Source organism: Haliaeetus albicilla, chromosome 22 (assembly GCF_947461875.1).
Source record: "Haliaeetus albicilla chromosome 22, bHalAlb1.1, whole genome shotgun sequence".
Classification (NCBI taxonomy): domain Eukaryota; kingdom Metazoa; phylum Chordata; class Aves; order Accipitriformes; family Accipitridae; genus Haliaeetus; species Haliaeetus albicilla.
The window spans coordinates 11,379,225-11,396,847 of record NC_091504.1 but is presented as its reverse complement, the minus strand read 5'-3'; the positions used below and the strand labels follow the sequence as shown (position 1 = coordinate 11,396,847).

General features: G+C 35.5%; 1 protein-coding gene across 38 annotated transcripts in view; it reads right to left on the bottom strand.

Annotated features, from left to right (window-relative positions):
* RBFOX1 (RNA binding fox-1 homolog 1) overlaps positions 1-17,623 on the bottom strand; it is a 1,354,570-nt gene that overhangs the window by 254,563 nt on the left and 1,082,384 nt on the right. For 6 of the 38 annotated variants that reach the window (XM_069809894.1, XM_069809879.1, XM_069809891.1 and 3 more), the window contains one exon: positions 15,771-15,991. The exons of 29 other annotated variants lie outside the window; for them this stretch is intronic. In XM_069809894.1, coding sequence (XP_069665995.1) covers positions 15,771-15,857 — 87 coding nt within the window. In that variant the 5' untranslated portion in view covers positions 15,858-15,991. Of the gene's footprint in view, positions 1-15,770; positions 16,087-17,623 lie in introns of those variants that run through there. 3 more of the 38 variants (XM_069809883.1, XM_069809884.1, XM_069809877.1) reach the window with 3 other exon arrangements.

The following is a 17,623-nucleotide window of genomic DNA, read 5'->3' as shown; positions in this document are numbered from 1 at the left end:
GCTCTCCCCAGTGCTTGCCAGTAAGAGGGGAGAAAGCTCTCCTCCTTCTCTAAGACTACATAGTAAATTCTACAAGAACAAGACTTGGCAATGGTCATCTGGAGGCCCTCAAGGGCTGTGAGGTTCCACCACACTTCCCTTACTCACTAGGCCCTGATTTTCTAACTAGATTTATTTCTGCTGTGTACACCTCAACACATTAACGCTCTCGTGAATCAGTAAGGTAAAAAAGCAAGTCAGGGCAAGAAGATTCCTTAAAGCAGAAATGTGGTACATATGGGGGGTTTTTTTGAGTCACTTTTGCCAGTTTTTATTTGTATCACTGTATAATAAATCCCACTTTGCAAAGGCTCATTTATTTCACTTTACTTCTCTGTGTTTCTTAATCTCTCTGTTTTTCCATGACTATTTATCTGCCTTTTCCTGATCACAGATTATTCTTGATCCGTGCCTCAGTTTCAGATCCCATCATTGATACTAACACTAAGGGAAAACTTGAGAAAATGTGATTATATTTACTGAGTACTAGGATCCTAATTCAGGAAAGCACTTCAGCATGTGCTTTATTGTAATTTCAGTGCCTTCTTGAACAGGAATATTCCTAAACGTGTGCCAAAAAGCCTTCTTTTACTGGAGGCTGTCAAATGAAATATGGATTGATTACAATTTGTGACATATGACTTTACAGCACTGTGCCTTTAAAAGACCTGAAGAGTATATGTATTCATACATTATATTTTGTCACCTATCTTTACAAACTTTTAAAAAAAGGAGAAATTATACACTTAAAATAATAATTCTCCCAAATACAGTGATGATGATCAAGGGAAAATTAAGTGCAGGTAACACAACAGCAGCATATGTGCATTTTGTTTACTGTTTTGCCATTAATGTAATCAGTTATGCCTACCAATAACACATATCATTACCATTACCTGCTGTGTTGAGGTTTCAGTCTTTCTTAAGAGAAGACTATGCTTTTCTTGTATGTAAATAGCCTGTGGCTTTTCTGCTGTGATTCCCATAACGCTGTCCACTCCAACAGTGGGTGTAATACAAAGTGATCTCATGTCGTACTAGTACAAAAAGCCAACCCTGTGCAGTGCAGTAGTTAAATGTGTCCTATGTTAATGTAAATGCCATACAGTAAAGTGAGGTTTCTTCACACATTTCTGTAGTAATGGTGACTGGGGCATTGTGACACCAATGTAAATAAATATATCCAGATGGAAGGATGTGGTCCTCTTGTTCTTTGGACATTCAGAAGCACAGACTACATGCTTTGACAAAGCCATGCACAGAAACTGATACTGCCACACATACAGCAGCACCTCAAAAATAAGCCTCGGTTGAGTTGCTTAAGAAGAAGGGATACGCAAAAAATCAGTAAAGAACTAGCCTGTGCTTTAAACGTTTTTCCCCCTATTTCACAAAATTTGACAGCCAAAAACTGCAAGAGTGCTGATTATTTAAATAGTTTACTTTACAAATGTCACTCTTTACAAACACATAGGCAACATGATTGCTGTTTCTTTCAGCACTGTATCAGAAATAGACTCAATAAATGGTGTACTTAAAAAATCCAAACATTTATGTATCGTTTGAACCTACTGTACTGTGTCTTGTTTACTGCTGCTCTAGGAAGCTTTTCTTAAAATAACGTGTTAAGTCTCAGAGGGATTATCTTGAAATGAAATTTTTAATAACAGCAAAATAAACTCATCCTTCACAGTGCTCTGTCTCATAACTTAGTGTTAACTCTCACCTCTCCTACCCACTGTATATCTGTATCTAACTAGCAAAATTTTATTATGTCCCACTCTGATTTCAAGTATCTGAAGGAAAGTTATGCTTCATACATTATATTGTGTTCTTCTCAAAAAGAAAAATTAGATACCTAAATAATTCTGTGGATCTGAAAATCTTATCCATAATGTCTCACAACTGAAGGAGGCTAAGGAAAACTCTAGAAGGAAAGACTGAAGGAATGAGGATTGCACTACCACAAGAAGAGAAGGCTGAGTTTGACATCCCTGTCTTTAAGCAGATAATGGCCCACTACAAAAAGGACAGAAATAATGCATTTTCTATGCCCACTCTACCTAAAACAAAAGTGGGAGGTTAAATTACAAAATGTAAAATTTTAACTCGGGCATTGGGGAAAAAAAAAAACCACCTCTAGTGCAAGTGTAAAATGCCTGGAGAGGTTAGAGAGTCCCTGTCATTCAAGATCTTAAGAGCAGGCTCGACAAACATCTGTCAGGAATGACACAGGCAAAGTTGATCTTGCCTTCAGGCAGAGAAGTAGATTACATGATCCCACAAGGTGCCTTCCTTCCCTATTTTTCTCCATGTCTGTGATATACATCTCTTCTAGGAGGTGGTATGCTTCAAGAGCTTCCCCATTTGTTTGTGGTTATTTTGCATTTTCAGTCTTGCAGACAAAAAAACCCAGCAGGAACCAGTGGCTAGAAGCGGAAATAAAGAGAAATAGAGCCTCGCAATGTCTTAACTGCAAGGGTATTTAAACATTCAAACAGTTCAGTAGGGTATCGGTGAAACTGATGGAATCAAAAGTACTTGGATGTTTAAAACAAGAAGAAATATCTTCCAACAGGTCTGCTTTAAGCCAGTCTCAGAGAAATTCTGTAGCATGTATATTCAAGAGGACAAGCTAAATTATCATAATGATCCTTCCTGGCTCAAACACCTTTAAATCTGTGAATCAGAAATCCTTCTTCAGGGCAAGAAACCTTTCTTACATAAATGTATACATGCATTTTCTAATTCTGAACACAAAATAATAGACAAAAAAAAAAGGGCTTTTTTACATTAGAGAAAGTTTTCGTCAATTTTTAACAAAAATGTTCTGTCCTGAGAGAGAAAGAACCATTACGTGTTCAATTTGATTTTTCTATTTCTGCAGTAGGTAATACATATTCAAAGTCTTCTGTTAGAGAACAAAAGCTAACTATTAAACAAAATCACAAAATATGTACATTGTTCTTTTCCAAAAAGGCATGGAGGGATGGATAGCTACTTGATCTTATTCTTGAATCACAACTGCTATTCAACAAACCAACCAACCCCCCAAAAAAACAATAAATCAGTTTTACTTAAATTTATAACTTTTATCCTCCCCTCCAAGGAAACACACTGCTTAAGCAGAATTATGTATGCATACACAAGAACAAAGTGGTAAATGTAACAAATATTAACAAGGAAATAGTATCAATACACAGTATATCCACAGACAAATTAATTCCTTAGTTTTAGTCATTAGGTTAGGGAGCTAGTAGTATAACGGATGGCATTTTAGACGGTATATATGAGAATCACCTCATGAGCTAACAGGCATCATTCTCAAGAAATACTTCACAAATACTTTAAATGCTTGCCAGTATACAGTGTTCCCTAAAAATATGTCTTGGATCTGTTTGTGAAGGTGTCCGATTCCCAACTCACAATCTATTTTTATGTTGTGGGTGCTGTATTTTTTTTTTTTTTTGCAATGGAACTGAAGACTGGTGCTCAGAAGATAATTTTAATTAATAAAATGCCAAAAAAAAAGTTATGCCATCCTAGTAACAGAGAAGTGTTCCAAGTTACATGAAAATGAAAATATTACAAAAGCAACAAGGTGAGAGAAATAACAGGCATACAGAACATGGAAAGTGAGAAACATGGGGTAAAAACTGTAATATTACAACAATCTTATAGAATGGTATCAAGAAAACGAAGCACTGGGCAGATTATTTGCTGTGTCAGAAAAGAAGACGTGCTTAGAAACAAACAAACAAAAAACTATGAAATAGGGGCTTAAATAATTATGTGGTCTGGCTCTGACCCAGAACTACTTTTAAGTATTTCAGGTACTTGGTCTTAACTTCTGGAACTCAGGAAAGGAAAAGCTCTACAATGAATTCAACTAGCATAAACTGAAAATGTAAAACAGAAGATGCTATCCCATCTATCCAGAAGCACAGTACTACACATTTATTAATATTCTGAAATAATCTCTCCCATGATAAATAAATTCACCAAAGAATCACTGGACTACCTCTTTCCTTCTTGATCTCCCATTTCTTATTGAAACCAAGAGAATAAAAAATACCTCTCTCAGCATTTTGCTATTATTCTGCTAGAGGAAGGCTTTTATTAAAAAATTTTGTGCAGTTCTGTAAGAATCAACCAATAACAATGCAAAAGATAAATTTGCAGTCAGAAACCTTCCACCAGGAATATAGTGACCCCAGGATGACCACAGAACAGCGTATAAAAAGTACATTTCACAGACACTTAAGCAAGACAATGTTTCTTGTGGACAAGTACCAGAAATAAATACATCGCCACCACATGAGTTAACATACACAGAATCATTTTTAGGCACATATGAAGTCCGTACGCTGCCCAGCAGTGTTCTAGGTACTCCTTAGAAGTCCACCAGTTCCAGAGGACTAACAAAGAGATACTTAAGACATTCTCTCATAGGAACAAAGCATATTTTTCAGAAAACTGGAAGAGTTCACTTTCTTGCCTTTATGAAATACAGGTAACTGTGTATCACCATCTGCACATGAGACCACAGGCCAGCTTTCTCCCTATTTCTGCCATGAGTAAAGATAACATGAGATAGTAAACCCTACTTATATCCACACGAAGAGGAATTTAACAAAGACATCGTATGGAGAACTAAGGCCAGAGAACAACAGGGAATCAGTATTTGCAGATTTGTGTCTTATTACAGAATAAGACGACTAGAATAGCAGACAGGTTTTAGAGTTCTCTTGCATATTTCAGTGAAAAGACTTAACGACTGCCCAGCAACTTACAGATTCTTTTCGCAAACCCGGCACAGAGCTTTTTACATTATTAAGAGACAGGCATTACAAAACAGAAAAGCAATGTATGTCTTGCATTTTTGTCTCCTCCCATCTCCCCACCTCCTTCCCACTGCTCCCCTCCCCCCCCAAAAAAGAAAAAAAAAAAAGAAAAGTACAAAAGAAGACTGGTATGAAATACCCACTGACATTTTTAGGTCAACACACTTTCATAGTGTCTGTATGATATTCTGATACAACAAAAATAGTCAGTCACTGCAATTTTTGAGATACCAGGAAGGCATGCTTTTCCAGAACGGCCAACTATAATGTGTTCAGTTACAATACATATCACAAAATATAAGAGTATTTGGTTCTCGGCATCTTTTTCAACAGTAGATGCTATCATATCATTGGAAATGACAAATCCCACTCTCTGCATAAACACGTCAGACATGATTTGAAAAGTCTGCAAGTCTACAGTGCCTTCCTCCCTTCACTACCAGTATGCCTCTGAAATCAAAACCTCACTTTTCAGACATAATATGCAAAAAAAGAGGAAAATACATCCCTGTAGTCATCACGAAGAGGTGCCATCATAAAGCTGATTACAGTGACAATTAGACTGAATGTGGAACCTTACAAGGCATAACATCACAAGCTTTTTAAGTCAGTTGGCAACATAATACCAAATGCCACTCAGAAATCAGATTTCAAGTGTTAGCATCCCTGAAATGTGTATGAAATTTTCTCATGGATTGAAAGTTTCTCTTAAAGATATAGTTTACAGTGCAGTGCACTGGGGCACAGACTCAGAGCTGTCAGCCAGGTCTCCTTATGTTTTTCACACAGTGAGTCTCAAAAATCTACTGCAGATGAAAGTTCATATAAACTGCCTTCCTTCCAAATCTGTGCTTCCCTGTTGGGAACATATTCAGCAGACTTGGCTTACAGTACAGGATGTATATAGTGGGCTTAATTGTGCCTAACAATCGTCTTGGCCAGTGGAAGGCATTTTCAGATGGGAAATGTGTATGAACATCTGTTACATTTCCCCGATTTTAACTGTTCCTTCATGGAGGAAGGCATAAAAATCAAAGCATTCATTTCTGCAGTAAAAAGACCATGTACTCTCTTCAGTCAATCCAGCACAGTGTGTCAGTTAAAAATGGTACTCTGAGAATCCTGCAATGGATTTATTTCATTTCCTGTAACAGCAGTGTTCAAAAGGCTTGACTATGTTTTAACAACTTATGTCTACAAAATAAGTCACCACAGGAGCCAGCGAAGACAGTTTCCCAGTACACATTGACCAATGCTATAATGAAACCAATCCATCTATTTCTTTTCTTACAGAATGATTAGTTTCGAAAAATTTCTTTGAATCAACAACAATTTTAGGTAACCTTTAGAAGTATTTAGAAGTAAATCCTTACACGCAATGCTTTCCTTCATTTTATATTTAAGATTCTGAATGAATAAACAAACATGGAACTACCAGAGCCATGTCTGCAACCGCAGGCTTTTTTTAAAATGAATGGCAAACATAAGAACTGATTTGACAGGGGGAAATCGAGAAGGAAGAACAATTTGCTAGAGACCGGCTGGTCTTTCAAGGAGAACTGGGCCTAACCGTAGCTGCTGTGTTCCAGTTAGCCTTAAACCCTCTTCTGTTAGTGGATCCAGCTAGTGATAACTGCTAGATCCTTCTCATTGTATCTAGGTAGATTTTTAATTTTATGAGCTGGTCACAGACAGGTTAAGATATTTTCAAGATTTCAAGTTTGCTTTATTCTAATTTTAGACATTGTAAGGCCAAAAAGACAAAAAAATATGGGTACAGCTTTGCGTCTAGACACAAGATTTTTAAAAAAGTAATAATCAATAGTGTAATTTATTCCTGTGTTCCAGAAGGGGGGTGGGGGTGGTGGTGCTCCAATTACACTTAGTTTCCCCTAGTAAAAGGAAAGCTTGTGCTCTTCCCCATGTTCATCTCAGAACAGACTCTTGCATGACTTGTCACAACAGAACACGCTAGATTGTTCATTCTCCTTGTTCCATCTCAGGACAAAGTAGGAAAGATTGCTGCACTTTGGAAAGTAACACTTAATGGAATGGAGATCAAATAGTGAAAACATGCTCTGTAGCTTGTACCTGAATAGACAGCTTTCCAATACAGGACAGTTTCCATGTACCGCAAACTTAAAAACCATTTAGTACTAATTAGTTATTACAAATGCATAACAAAATATAAGTTCTTTAAGATACTGAGGAGCAGACCTTTTCAAGTATGGTTCAGGCTCTATAGAATAAAACTTTGTTGAGATTCTGTTAAAACTATCCTCGTGGCTTTCTTAAGAATTTGTACTTTCTGTTTTGCATAGAAACAATCAGCTTCCTCTTCCATCTGTTTTTTTGATGGCTCTAAATAGTATCTAAGTTTTGTTATGTTTTAAATAACTGGAGTTAAAATATTTTCATTGAAGTACAGCTGTAGAGGTTTACTTTCTCTCTGTACCTCAAGTGTTAGCAAGATCAAATTTCTTTTAAAAAAAATCTATTCAAATGTTTTTCAGAACAATTCCGAGTCAAAGAGAAAGAAAACCTAGCAAATATGATCTTATTTCATCAAAAATAGGCTTTTTTGTATTTCTCAAAGTATTAAAAATGTATCTCTAATCTCTTTTCGCACAGACAAGATCTAATACCTCAGAGAAACTAAAGAAAAAATACTAAAAAGCTGGTCATTTTATGTACACATAAAATACACATCCAATACTTAGAGACTAAGAAACCATTTTGCATAGGGGTGTATACACCTTCAAACTTTCTTTCAGGTAACTGAAGCAGGTCCCATCTTAAGCACTCAGTTCAGCATCCAACTGAGCCTAATCACCTGAGCCACACTTACAGAGAAAAGTTATCTCTAGGGAGCAAGGAAGGACTTCTCAGGTTTACTAATTCACTAAAAGTCAGTATCACACTGAGGCTAGTAGGGGGAAAAAAAAAAAAAAAAAAAAAGACTGATTCATTCTGTATTATTAGCTACAAGATCATTCACAGATGCAGGAAGACCTGCTTTCCCTCACCTCTAGTCACCTTTTATTTCTCAACGAAATGTCATCTTTTTTTGCTTTTGACCAACTACGTGGTTATATCTTTTAAAAAGCCTGGGGTGGGGATGGGGGGAAGGGGGGGCTTTTTTAACCTGTTCTTCTCACTCTTTGGAATTCTCACGTATGTTGAGGTTCTGACTGAATATAATTTTAAGATTTTCTCTAGGATGGAAGACAAATAAAATGTTTGGAAATTTCCTTTTTTCTCTTTCTTGCTTTCAAGTGTCAATATGATTTGCTTTCAAAGTGTTTGAAACACGCTTGTATGTAGTACCACTGTCAGTAAAAATGATGACAGCTGATGCGTACCCGCACAGTTGCTGGTAACTTTCAGAGAAATCTATGTATTTGCATTTTGGCAGACACTCTCTTACCTGGGTTAGATGTTTTGCAGTTTACATATCTAAGACGGCTGGAGATGTGTTTTACTGTATTTGCTAGATATTCAAATGTTACAGATAAATAAGGTGTCACAGACATTTATCATAGTAAAACAATATATAAACAACCTACCATTTTCTCCTCTATTACTTTAAAATGTTACTAATTAGCATGCAGAAAGACATTACATGCTTTTGAAATAGTATGGCAAAGTAAGAACAGAGACATAACAAAAGCGTACTTCCAGCTCTACAAGATGAAAAAGCACTGGGGTAATGATCATTTCATCAGATTTTTAATCTCAAAATAATAAAAAAAAAATAAAAAATCAGCATAGCCCCAATCACTTCACTGCTTTATAAGTTTTTTTTTAGCTTTATCCTAATAAGAAATAAGTTGCTTTTCTTTAAGGATACTTTCCAATAAAGTCTTAATAACTTTTCCTTGAAATGCACAATTTGTTTTATTTAATTTAAAGGCCTCAAAGAAAATCTTAAAAGACAGAATATGAACCATTCTGACTCTTGAATATATAGGCAAGAGACTTTTACTTTCTTCTCAGCTTGATCAGCAATAAAACAATATGTAGATAAAAAAATAAAAGGATTCTTTATTGATTTAATAAAACCATCAGAATTAAAGACAATTAAGTCATCCTCCAAGCTATCTAGCTCATGTATCTCTGGCCACTAGAGGAAGAGAAGGCAGCAGGGTATCAGAATTTGCCCTAATCCACAATAATCTGAATCTCATGAAACACAAATGGAAACTCTAACACAGAAAATCTACCTGGATCAAATTCCTATTATCTATTTACAATGTTCATGACCTGCCACTACACTAAGGAAAAAAAAAAAACCCCTACCAAATTTTTCAAATTATCTGTGAACCATTCTCATGCTTGTAAACTTAAGACAGCTGTGATACCTAGCTGACAAATATTTAGCCAGATGCGATTCCATCGCTCTCATCTACTAATAGAGTAGTTCAAATGCAATCCCCAATTACTTCAGCTGAAAGTATTTACAGTTTAAATGATTACATCCTTACTATATTTTTTGCACAACCTGGTCTATTGAAATAGACATTTCATGTTTTCACAACATCCTCTTTGAAACTACGTCCAAGAAAAGTTACCTGCATACTTCAGTTTAAAAAAGGAAGCAACCAAATAGACCAAATAAAACAAAAGATGTATTTTAACTGGGTTTCTAACTTTAGCTCATGTAACACAAGATTAACCCTTATCAGAGGGTGAATAGGTAAAATATTCAAGCCAACTCCATAAAAATAATTGTTCTATATTTAGATAGACAAGCATATTTTGATATCAGTTGTGTATCACTCTACTGAAAGCAACAGAACTTCAAAGTTGTGTCTCCTGGCATAATCTGGCCATCAGAATTTTTATTACTGATGATGATGCATGAGTCAGGGCAGGGGTGGGAGGGGTGGGGCGGGAATCAAATCAGCTGAAATTCCAGATCCTTGGAAACAGCCATATCAGCTTGCTGGCTCCTAGTTAGGGAAGCCAAATTAAATAATCTGCTTTTGCAGAGAATCTAAATCTTAAAAGTTTTGTCTTATTTAGGGGATGAACAAATAAATAGAACCCATCCTAATGAAAGTTATTTTACCTATAGAAGCTATTCTGTTCATACAAACTCAAATATCCTTTTATTTATTCCACTTAAAACACTGCAGAAGCTGCAGCCATGAAGGCCTAGATTTACCCAGTTTCTTGCCACACTAAAACACTCCATTTGAGTGTATTATCTGACACACAAGCTAGTGATCACAATTATATATTTAGTGAACTAGCTCACTAAAATTCACTAATAGTGATATTACATGCAAAAGTGGGACAGGAAAAAATTCTGTGTCTGTTGGGTGTCAGATGAAATCTTTCACACTTGTGCTGAGCTCAGAAAGAAGCCCTGATTATAACACAACATTGACCAAGCTGACAGAATAAGAGGTAATGCAGTATTGCCCGACTCATTCAAATTATGTTACGCATTGATTTCTGAAATAAAGGCTAGTGAGACAAGATTATGCAAGATGGGAGGAGAGAATAACCACTTGTTTCTTAGTCGAACTAAAACTATTTAGGCAGCCTATTCTTCTCACTAAAAAAAGTCTTTTTGGTCAATGGGAAAGATATTCTGCGGCATTGCCCCTCCTTCTCCCCCCTGCAGGTTCACTCACCAGGTATTTTATGATATCTGCACTTATTAGCAAGAAACAAAGGCAGGTTAAAAGAAAATAAACTCTTGCAATAGCAGTAACAAAATACTTTCAAAGCTGTCTGTAGCCTCTTGAGCAAATGACAGGTTTCACAGAGAATACATGCTGGCTACCTTGCTTGATCCATGTATCAAAAGGAAAAAAAAAAAATTCTGAAGTTGTATTTCCAGAGGTTTAAACATTGATAACTGAAAATGTTTGTAAACAAAGTAATACAGACCATATATCCATCACTATCACCACCACCTTACATCTCCTATTAAAAGCAATTTTGATACAGAAAGGAGAAAAACTTGGCAACTCAGAGAGAGAGAGAGGAAATTTTAGATACACTCTCTCAAAAACAGAGCAAAATACACACTCAGATGAAAAGTGATTGCAGTAGTAAAACATTAGTCCTCCACTGACAAAGCGCTGGGAGTACAGTACTAGTAATAGAAGACCCTTATCACTTGCAAAGACAGAGAACAACACAATCAAGCCAGAATAAATCTGCATCTAAGGTAAATCATCTACTTAACCGCATTTCAAATAGGCAATTCAGCCAATGTAAACAGAAATTATGCACTGCATTCCACCAGATTGTCATCTAAAAACAACCAAAACAACTATAAACCACTTCAGGCAACATGGGAAGAATTAAAACCTCTCATCATTTCTATTTCAAATGCATTATTCAAATAAAATCTACTAAATTACAAAAGCCTTTTTAGTTTAAGGTAAGACAACATATCCACAACATTTTTCAAAACTGGACTGCCAGAAAGCGTGATTTTGTAAGTAGTTGAACACACTAGCCTCTACAAGTATTCTGAATGTATTCACTGCTAGCGCTTCCCAATACAGCACTAAAACAAGTATTTTACAGACGGGTAAAGATGGAACTGTGAAGAAGTCTGCAGAACTACTTTTCACAGCATATTCTAGGCAATTCTCTCACTTGGCCCTAAAATAAAATGGAACTGTCTCCAGATTACCTCTTTTCCAGTTGTCAGTCAAACATACTAAGTTAACCAGTTATGGAAAATCAGAGGCACAGATATAATCAAAATATCTTAAAAATAATTTAAGCTTAAGAATGATGTACTTAAGAGTACAGTAATTCCCAATTTATTAAAATAGTTAATCAACAGCCATCAATTTCCTACTTTTCTTCTATGACCCTTTACCACCATAGAAATAAATAAGCAAATAAAAGCAGAAGAAAAGGTTTTAGCTTAGCTGAGTGCAGTCTTGAACTGTGAATATAAACTTAAACCCTCAGAACTCTTGGAGCTTTTCTGGTCACTATGCTAAAATAAAAGCTAAAGATTACTGACCATATTCAGAAGAAAAAAGTCTTTTTAATCTTTAAAGTAGTGCATTTTATATTAAATAGAAGTCTATTTAATATAAAATTAAGTCTCTCTATTTAGAATTTTCCAGTAGTTTACTGAAAAGTCTAAGTAATTTCAACTTTAATAATTTTTATAATAAAGCATATGAACTCCTTTCTAATAATTTTTATAATAATGCACATGAACTCCTTTTTCTCTGCTAAATGGAAATTGAGACACCTAAACCAGCCATATAATAAATAATTTAGCATCCATCATTTGAATTTGAATATATTGAACTTGTGTTCTTAAAATATTTTATTATAATCCTAACATTCCAAGTATCCAGAGCAATTGGAAAGATTTTATATACCTAAAACACTCAAAGCCATGAGAGATGAAGCTAATATGGAGACCTTGAGCTTGTTATTCTACAAAACGTACTATTCTTCTATGAATTGCGAAATAGCTTTTTTGATGCTGCACTTCGTAATTTTAATGATAAACAGAACTTTGGTTTACATGTTTATTCTAAGAACATGTAAGAGGGTGCGGTAGCACACAGCCGTGCTTCCTGACTCCATGGCTTAGCTGGACATAAGAGTTTCCCCATAGGAATCAAATGATCATATCAAATTGGGATATGAACCAAGGGCAGGATAAGAAGTCTTTTACTGGATTGCCGCTTAATCCTCTATGGCAATTTTTATCTCACCTGCCAGGAGAAACAGCATGATAGTTTTGACACAAGGTAGGCCTTGCTGTCCACAGCATCCGCAGTTGCTGGATTGCAGTACCTGCTTTGGTCCTCATGGCAGCGTAATTGTGACAGCCTGTGAAGCCGCCAGTACATCTTTTGTGCCAAGTCAGAAAACATTTCTCCACCCACATGAGGCATAATGCTATTTATGCATCATTTGTACTTTCATGTGATTTTTCCTCCTACAGTTTCACCCAGGAGGAAGAAGGGAGAGGAAAACGTATTTTATTTTTTCTTATTTAAAAATGGGTTAAGAAATCACAGGCAATAATACCACCATCATTCTAATAAGTTTTTTGAAGGTATATTTATTTATTGGAAAATAAAACTAAGCTTGCAAGTATATTTGACATCATTTGATACATTTTGACATATCTCTAACTTAGAACAACTCCCTTCTCTCTCTCCAAGAACATATGCATTCCACTTTTCATCATCTCACTCAAACACACGATCTCAGTAAGAGGAATACAAATCTTCTTAATAGAATAATACATGCAATTGGGAAAATACACATAGCTGTTTATCTAAAGTCTTTCCAGAGATGTATCCACAGTATCTGCCCTTTTGTGTTTGTCCTAAATTTCCCACATTCCAGTACTCTGTAACAAGAGGGTGTGACCAAAGCAAGCAGAGGATGCAAGATAGAGTTTACTGATTAATTTAGGAGGAAAGACTAGAAAAGGCTGCACATACACAGCATAAAGTAAGATAATATACAGCACCTGAAGGTGCAGAACCCGTGAAGACTACCAGTCCTCCACAGAGATCTGAGCTCTCTCTTGTCAGCCATATAATACAACACAAAGAAAAAACAAAATAGTCCCCCAAATCTCTATGCAATAGTCTACACTGGTTTCACATGCAATCTTGGTGTAAATCCAATTGGAAATGATGGGGAATCCCTAATCAGAAATACACCTACTTTCTGTAGAAATCCATGCAAATAAATACATCGCAATCTTATAATCCTCTAAGATGTTAAAACAGCCTCATATTCAAAAATACTTCAGGGTTGGCGCTCTCAACCTGCAACCCACTAAAAACATTTGCATAATCAGTTTATCAAGGCATATTTTTGAAGAAAATTTCCACTAAAGGTCTGAACATTATGTAATTACTGCTTAGAAGAGGATGATATAAATATGCCTATCAAGTGTCCTTTGCATTATTTACTTTGGATACAATACTTAGCTTTACTCTAAGAGACAAACAATAAGCATTCTAGTATCATAAGCTGACTGCAGATACTGCAAATGCAAATACAAACTTGGGGTGAGAAAGTGGTTAAACCATTTAATGTTCTAGTTCACCCACTAAGACAGTAACTCAAACATTTGTTTTGTTTCCAAAATGCAATTTTCAGCTATGACATCAAGGAGAGGGAGAGAAGAGGAGAGACTAGAGAAGTATCCGTATGAAGAACACTTTTCAACTGTACCTGTAAACATACCTATTTTTTTGTAGAACAATTCTTATTGCTTGACTATTTTAGACCTATGCTAATGGAGTAGCACAGGCCTGGATATATCTTTCTAAGGAAAGAAAGAAAAGAAAAAAAGATTGAAATAAGGCATCCTGAATTTTCAAAGGGCCCTTTCTTCTAATCTATCTGCTTGGATAATGCGTCCAGAGTGGCATTTTGTAATGACAGCAACTTTCCAACAAATCAATAGTTATTTAATTCCCAACAAGCTCTCGAGTCCATTAAACCTGATTACATTCACCCATTTCAGTTGGGTGCAGTTATTTTTCCTACACCGGCACTTAATCTATAACAGGAACTTATGAGAACTTTCAAAAGCAATTTCAACATCAATCAGCATAGAGTGAAAGGCACGATTTGCTTGTAATTATTTATTGGACAGGATGGCACAGGGTCTGACTGAGCTCTAGTGTCTGACCTTCACCCCCAAATTCTAACGGATATGAAGGCCTGCTTGCTGTGTTCAAATGTGCCACCGTGTCTCACTGCATAAAAAAATAGCATCAGCTTGCATGTCCTAGAAGACGCAGTTTTTCAACACCTGATAATGGCAATGCTATATTTCTATTTTAGACATATGTGTCTGATATTAAGCCGAAAGTGAAGAACACAACTCACAGTCTTTGATTACTGAATGGACCTCTATGGAAAAAACCCTGTTTTGTGCTGTGATTGCCCCTCTACGCCAGCTAACTGTTGTAGTAAAGGAGCATAATGAAAATTTGCCTCTCCTCTACAGTTAATTTAACTGATCACTAGCATGACACAGAAATGCCATAATACACATGTGTGTCTCTCGACCCTGTTAATGCATAATATCTAACTACTACCATTTATAGAGTACACTGGTTTTTTTAATTTTGTCAATGCTCAGAAACGTTACTTATTCTCTTTCTTAATGTCTTCTAATACTGTAAACAACAGAATACTTTTTGCTTAATTGGTGTCTACATGTTCTATTCAAAATCCTAAGTCTAACAGCAGAAAATTCAGTAGTACCACTTTTTGATAAAAATAAAATAAACGCAAAACCAGACAACACAGACAAATCTAGTAATTGCCAGTTAACTTCTAAAATACAGAATTCTTGCCCTGAAGCAAGATCTTAAACTTGCAGGGTTCAAAAGAATTCATACGATGTGCATAAATATTCTGTGAAGGTGATATATTTCTATACACACAAAAACACAAACCCTTTTTCATTCAGTGTGACGCATAATATATGAATTAATGCATATTTAACACTATTCATATTTGCTGTGCTAAAACACTTAACCTAAAAACATCATGGTAAGTTACTTTGTCTTATGACCTGCCGTGGGAATGCTGACTCCCTCAGAAACCTAGAATGGATAGCAAATCCTCTGCCCTGTGGTCAACCTCATGAAGCAAAGGCATGAATGTTAAACAGCAGACAAATCAATACAAGCAAATATAGCTCAACTACACCATTTATTCAGCCATGAGAGATGTCAATACACAGATTAGGGTGATCCATCTTTTTGATTTCCTACTGTCTTCTCACTGACTACATGAGAGCTTTTGCCTGTATTAAAAGTGTTTGCTTTCTCAACCATAAAAATTCCAATTATTACTCTAAGTGCACTAGAGTTAAGTTGCTTGTTGGAAGCGGCCTTGCATTACCTGAACAAGTCCAGCGAAGTATGGTGCTGCCGGCAGAATCATTGGCACTCCATATGGATGTAGCAAAACTCCTTGAGACGACAACATGGTTTAAGTGATAGTATTACTCCCACTAAAGCTAAACACATCAATTGAAAGTTAAGGGAAAATCTATATACCAACTTCTTCCAAACTCAGAGCTAGAACCAAATAACTTCTGTCAGGGGCAAAGCCCACATCAGCTGTAAAAAAAAGAAAAAAATTGACGTCAGCAACTCTTAATGTTAAAATTTTCTTCAGAGACAACAGATAGAGACAACAGCTGCAAACCTAACTCTACCAAAAAAGGAAGGGGCTATTTTGGGACCAGCTTAAGTAACATGACTAACCAACTACTCTTTATCAGTTCAGATTTTTAAGTACTATACACATACAGATCAAGTTCTGTACAGATCTACTGATTAAAATTAATTTTCCTATCAGTTCCGGCATATACATGACAACAGTTACTATTAGAAGCCATTTAAAAAATAATCAGGTTTATCATGATTGCATAAATAAATGTTTCCCTGTATTTATAAGCTGTAAAACAATATTCATGTGAGAATTTAAACATAAGTCTGTTACATTAGGTACATATTCTATTTTGATTAATTATATTTTTCTTGCTTATTTTGAATATTTGAGCTAACTACTGCAAGCTAACTACTTCTATTAGTGTAAATTATATTTTAATGGCTTTTCTAACCTTTCACAACATCTATGTTGCTACATTTATCATAGCTTTTTTTAAAAGAAAGAATTTAACCTTTAGAGTGTCTCATACCTGTTCTCCCATTAAACTTACACTCTTAGTGTAAGAGACAAAAGAATGAAATTTAGGCTGGTTTTTTCCCCCTAAACAAAACAGATTTGCTTTTTAATGTACTACTTGCAAGACATTCTCTTCCACAGCTAATCATTTTCACTTTAGACAAAACAAACTTAGTCATTAACACCTGTTTCATGTGCAATGTATCTTCTATTGCAGATATGACTAATGACAAAATTACAATTGAGCAAGACTTTTTTAATTCCATAAAGAATTAGTTAAGTGCTTAAAACTTCATGTCACAAGTCAAAAAAAAAAAAAAATCCTCTCCTACAGTCTTTGAATAACCAGGGTGCTTCACATCACTAATTTCAGCTACTTGATTTTGTTGCATAATTACTTTTCCAGATAACTAATTGCAGACAAGATTTGATGTGATACTCAATTATTTAATGTCACATTTTGACCATCGTGAAAGGTTTTCAGTAATTGATTCTCATGTATCAAGGCAGTGATTTAGAAATCTACCTTAGCAGCTGCATGTTGGCCCTCATTACTATCAACCTTATACCATTTCTAACTTTAGATGTTGAACTGTGACCCTCTATGATGCTTTTTTGAGAGACTGCCAATAAGGACTGCAATTGTCACATGATCAAGTGATGTTTACCTAGTTCCATCTCCTGTTACAGAATCGCTTCACTTTTCTATTGGGGATAATGCTGTTCACACTGGTTATCTGACTATGCTTAGCTATTAATCATATTTCTTGCTCTTTTTTTATTAAGGAACTGAACCCTGCAGTTTAATTATTAAGCACACAGTAGGAGGACACATCGTGGGTTTTGCCAAAAGATTTTCATAAATTCCAATACAAAACCAGTTATTAACTTTCATATAGAAATATACAAACAAAAGGTACATATGAAAAAGCGAGTTGCCATTACAACTCATTTAAAAGTATTTAATTTCTTAAAAAAAAAGTTCATTTTAACTATTACATATTTGTTTGGTCTAATAGAGTGAGCTGCATTTTAAGGGAAAGAAGATTTCTTTCACCTAG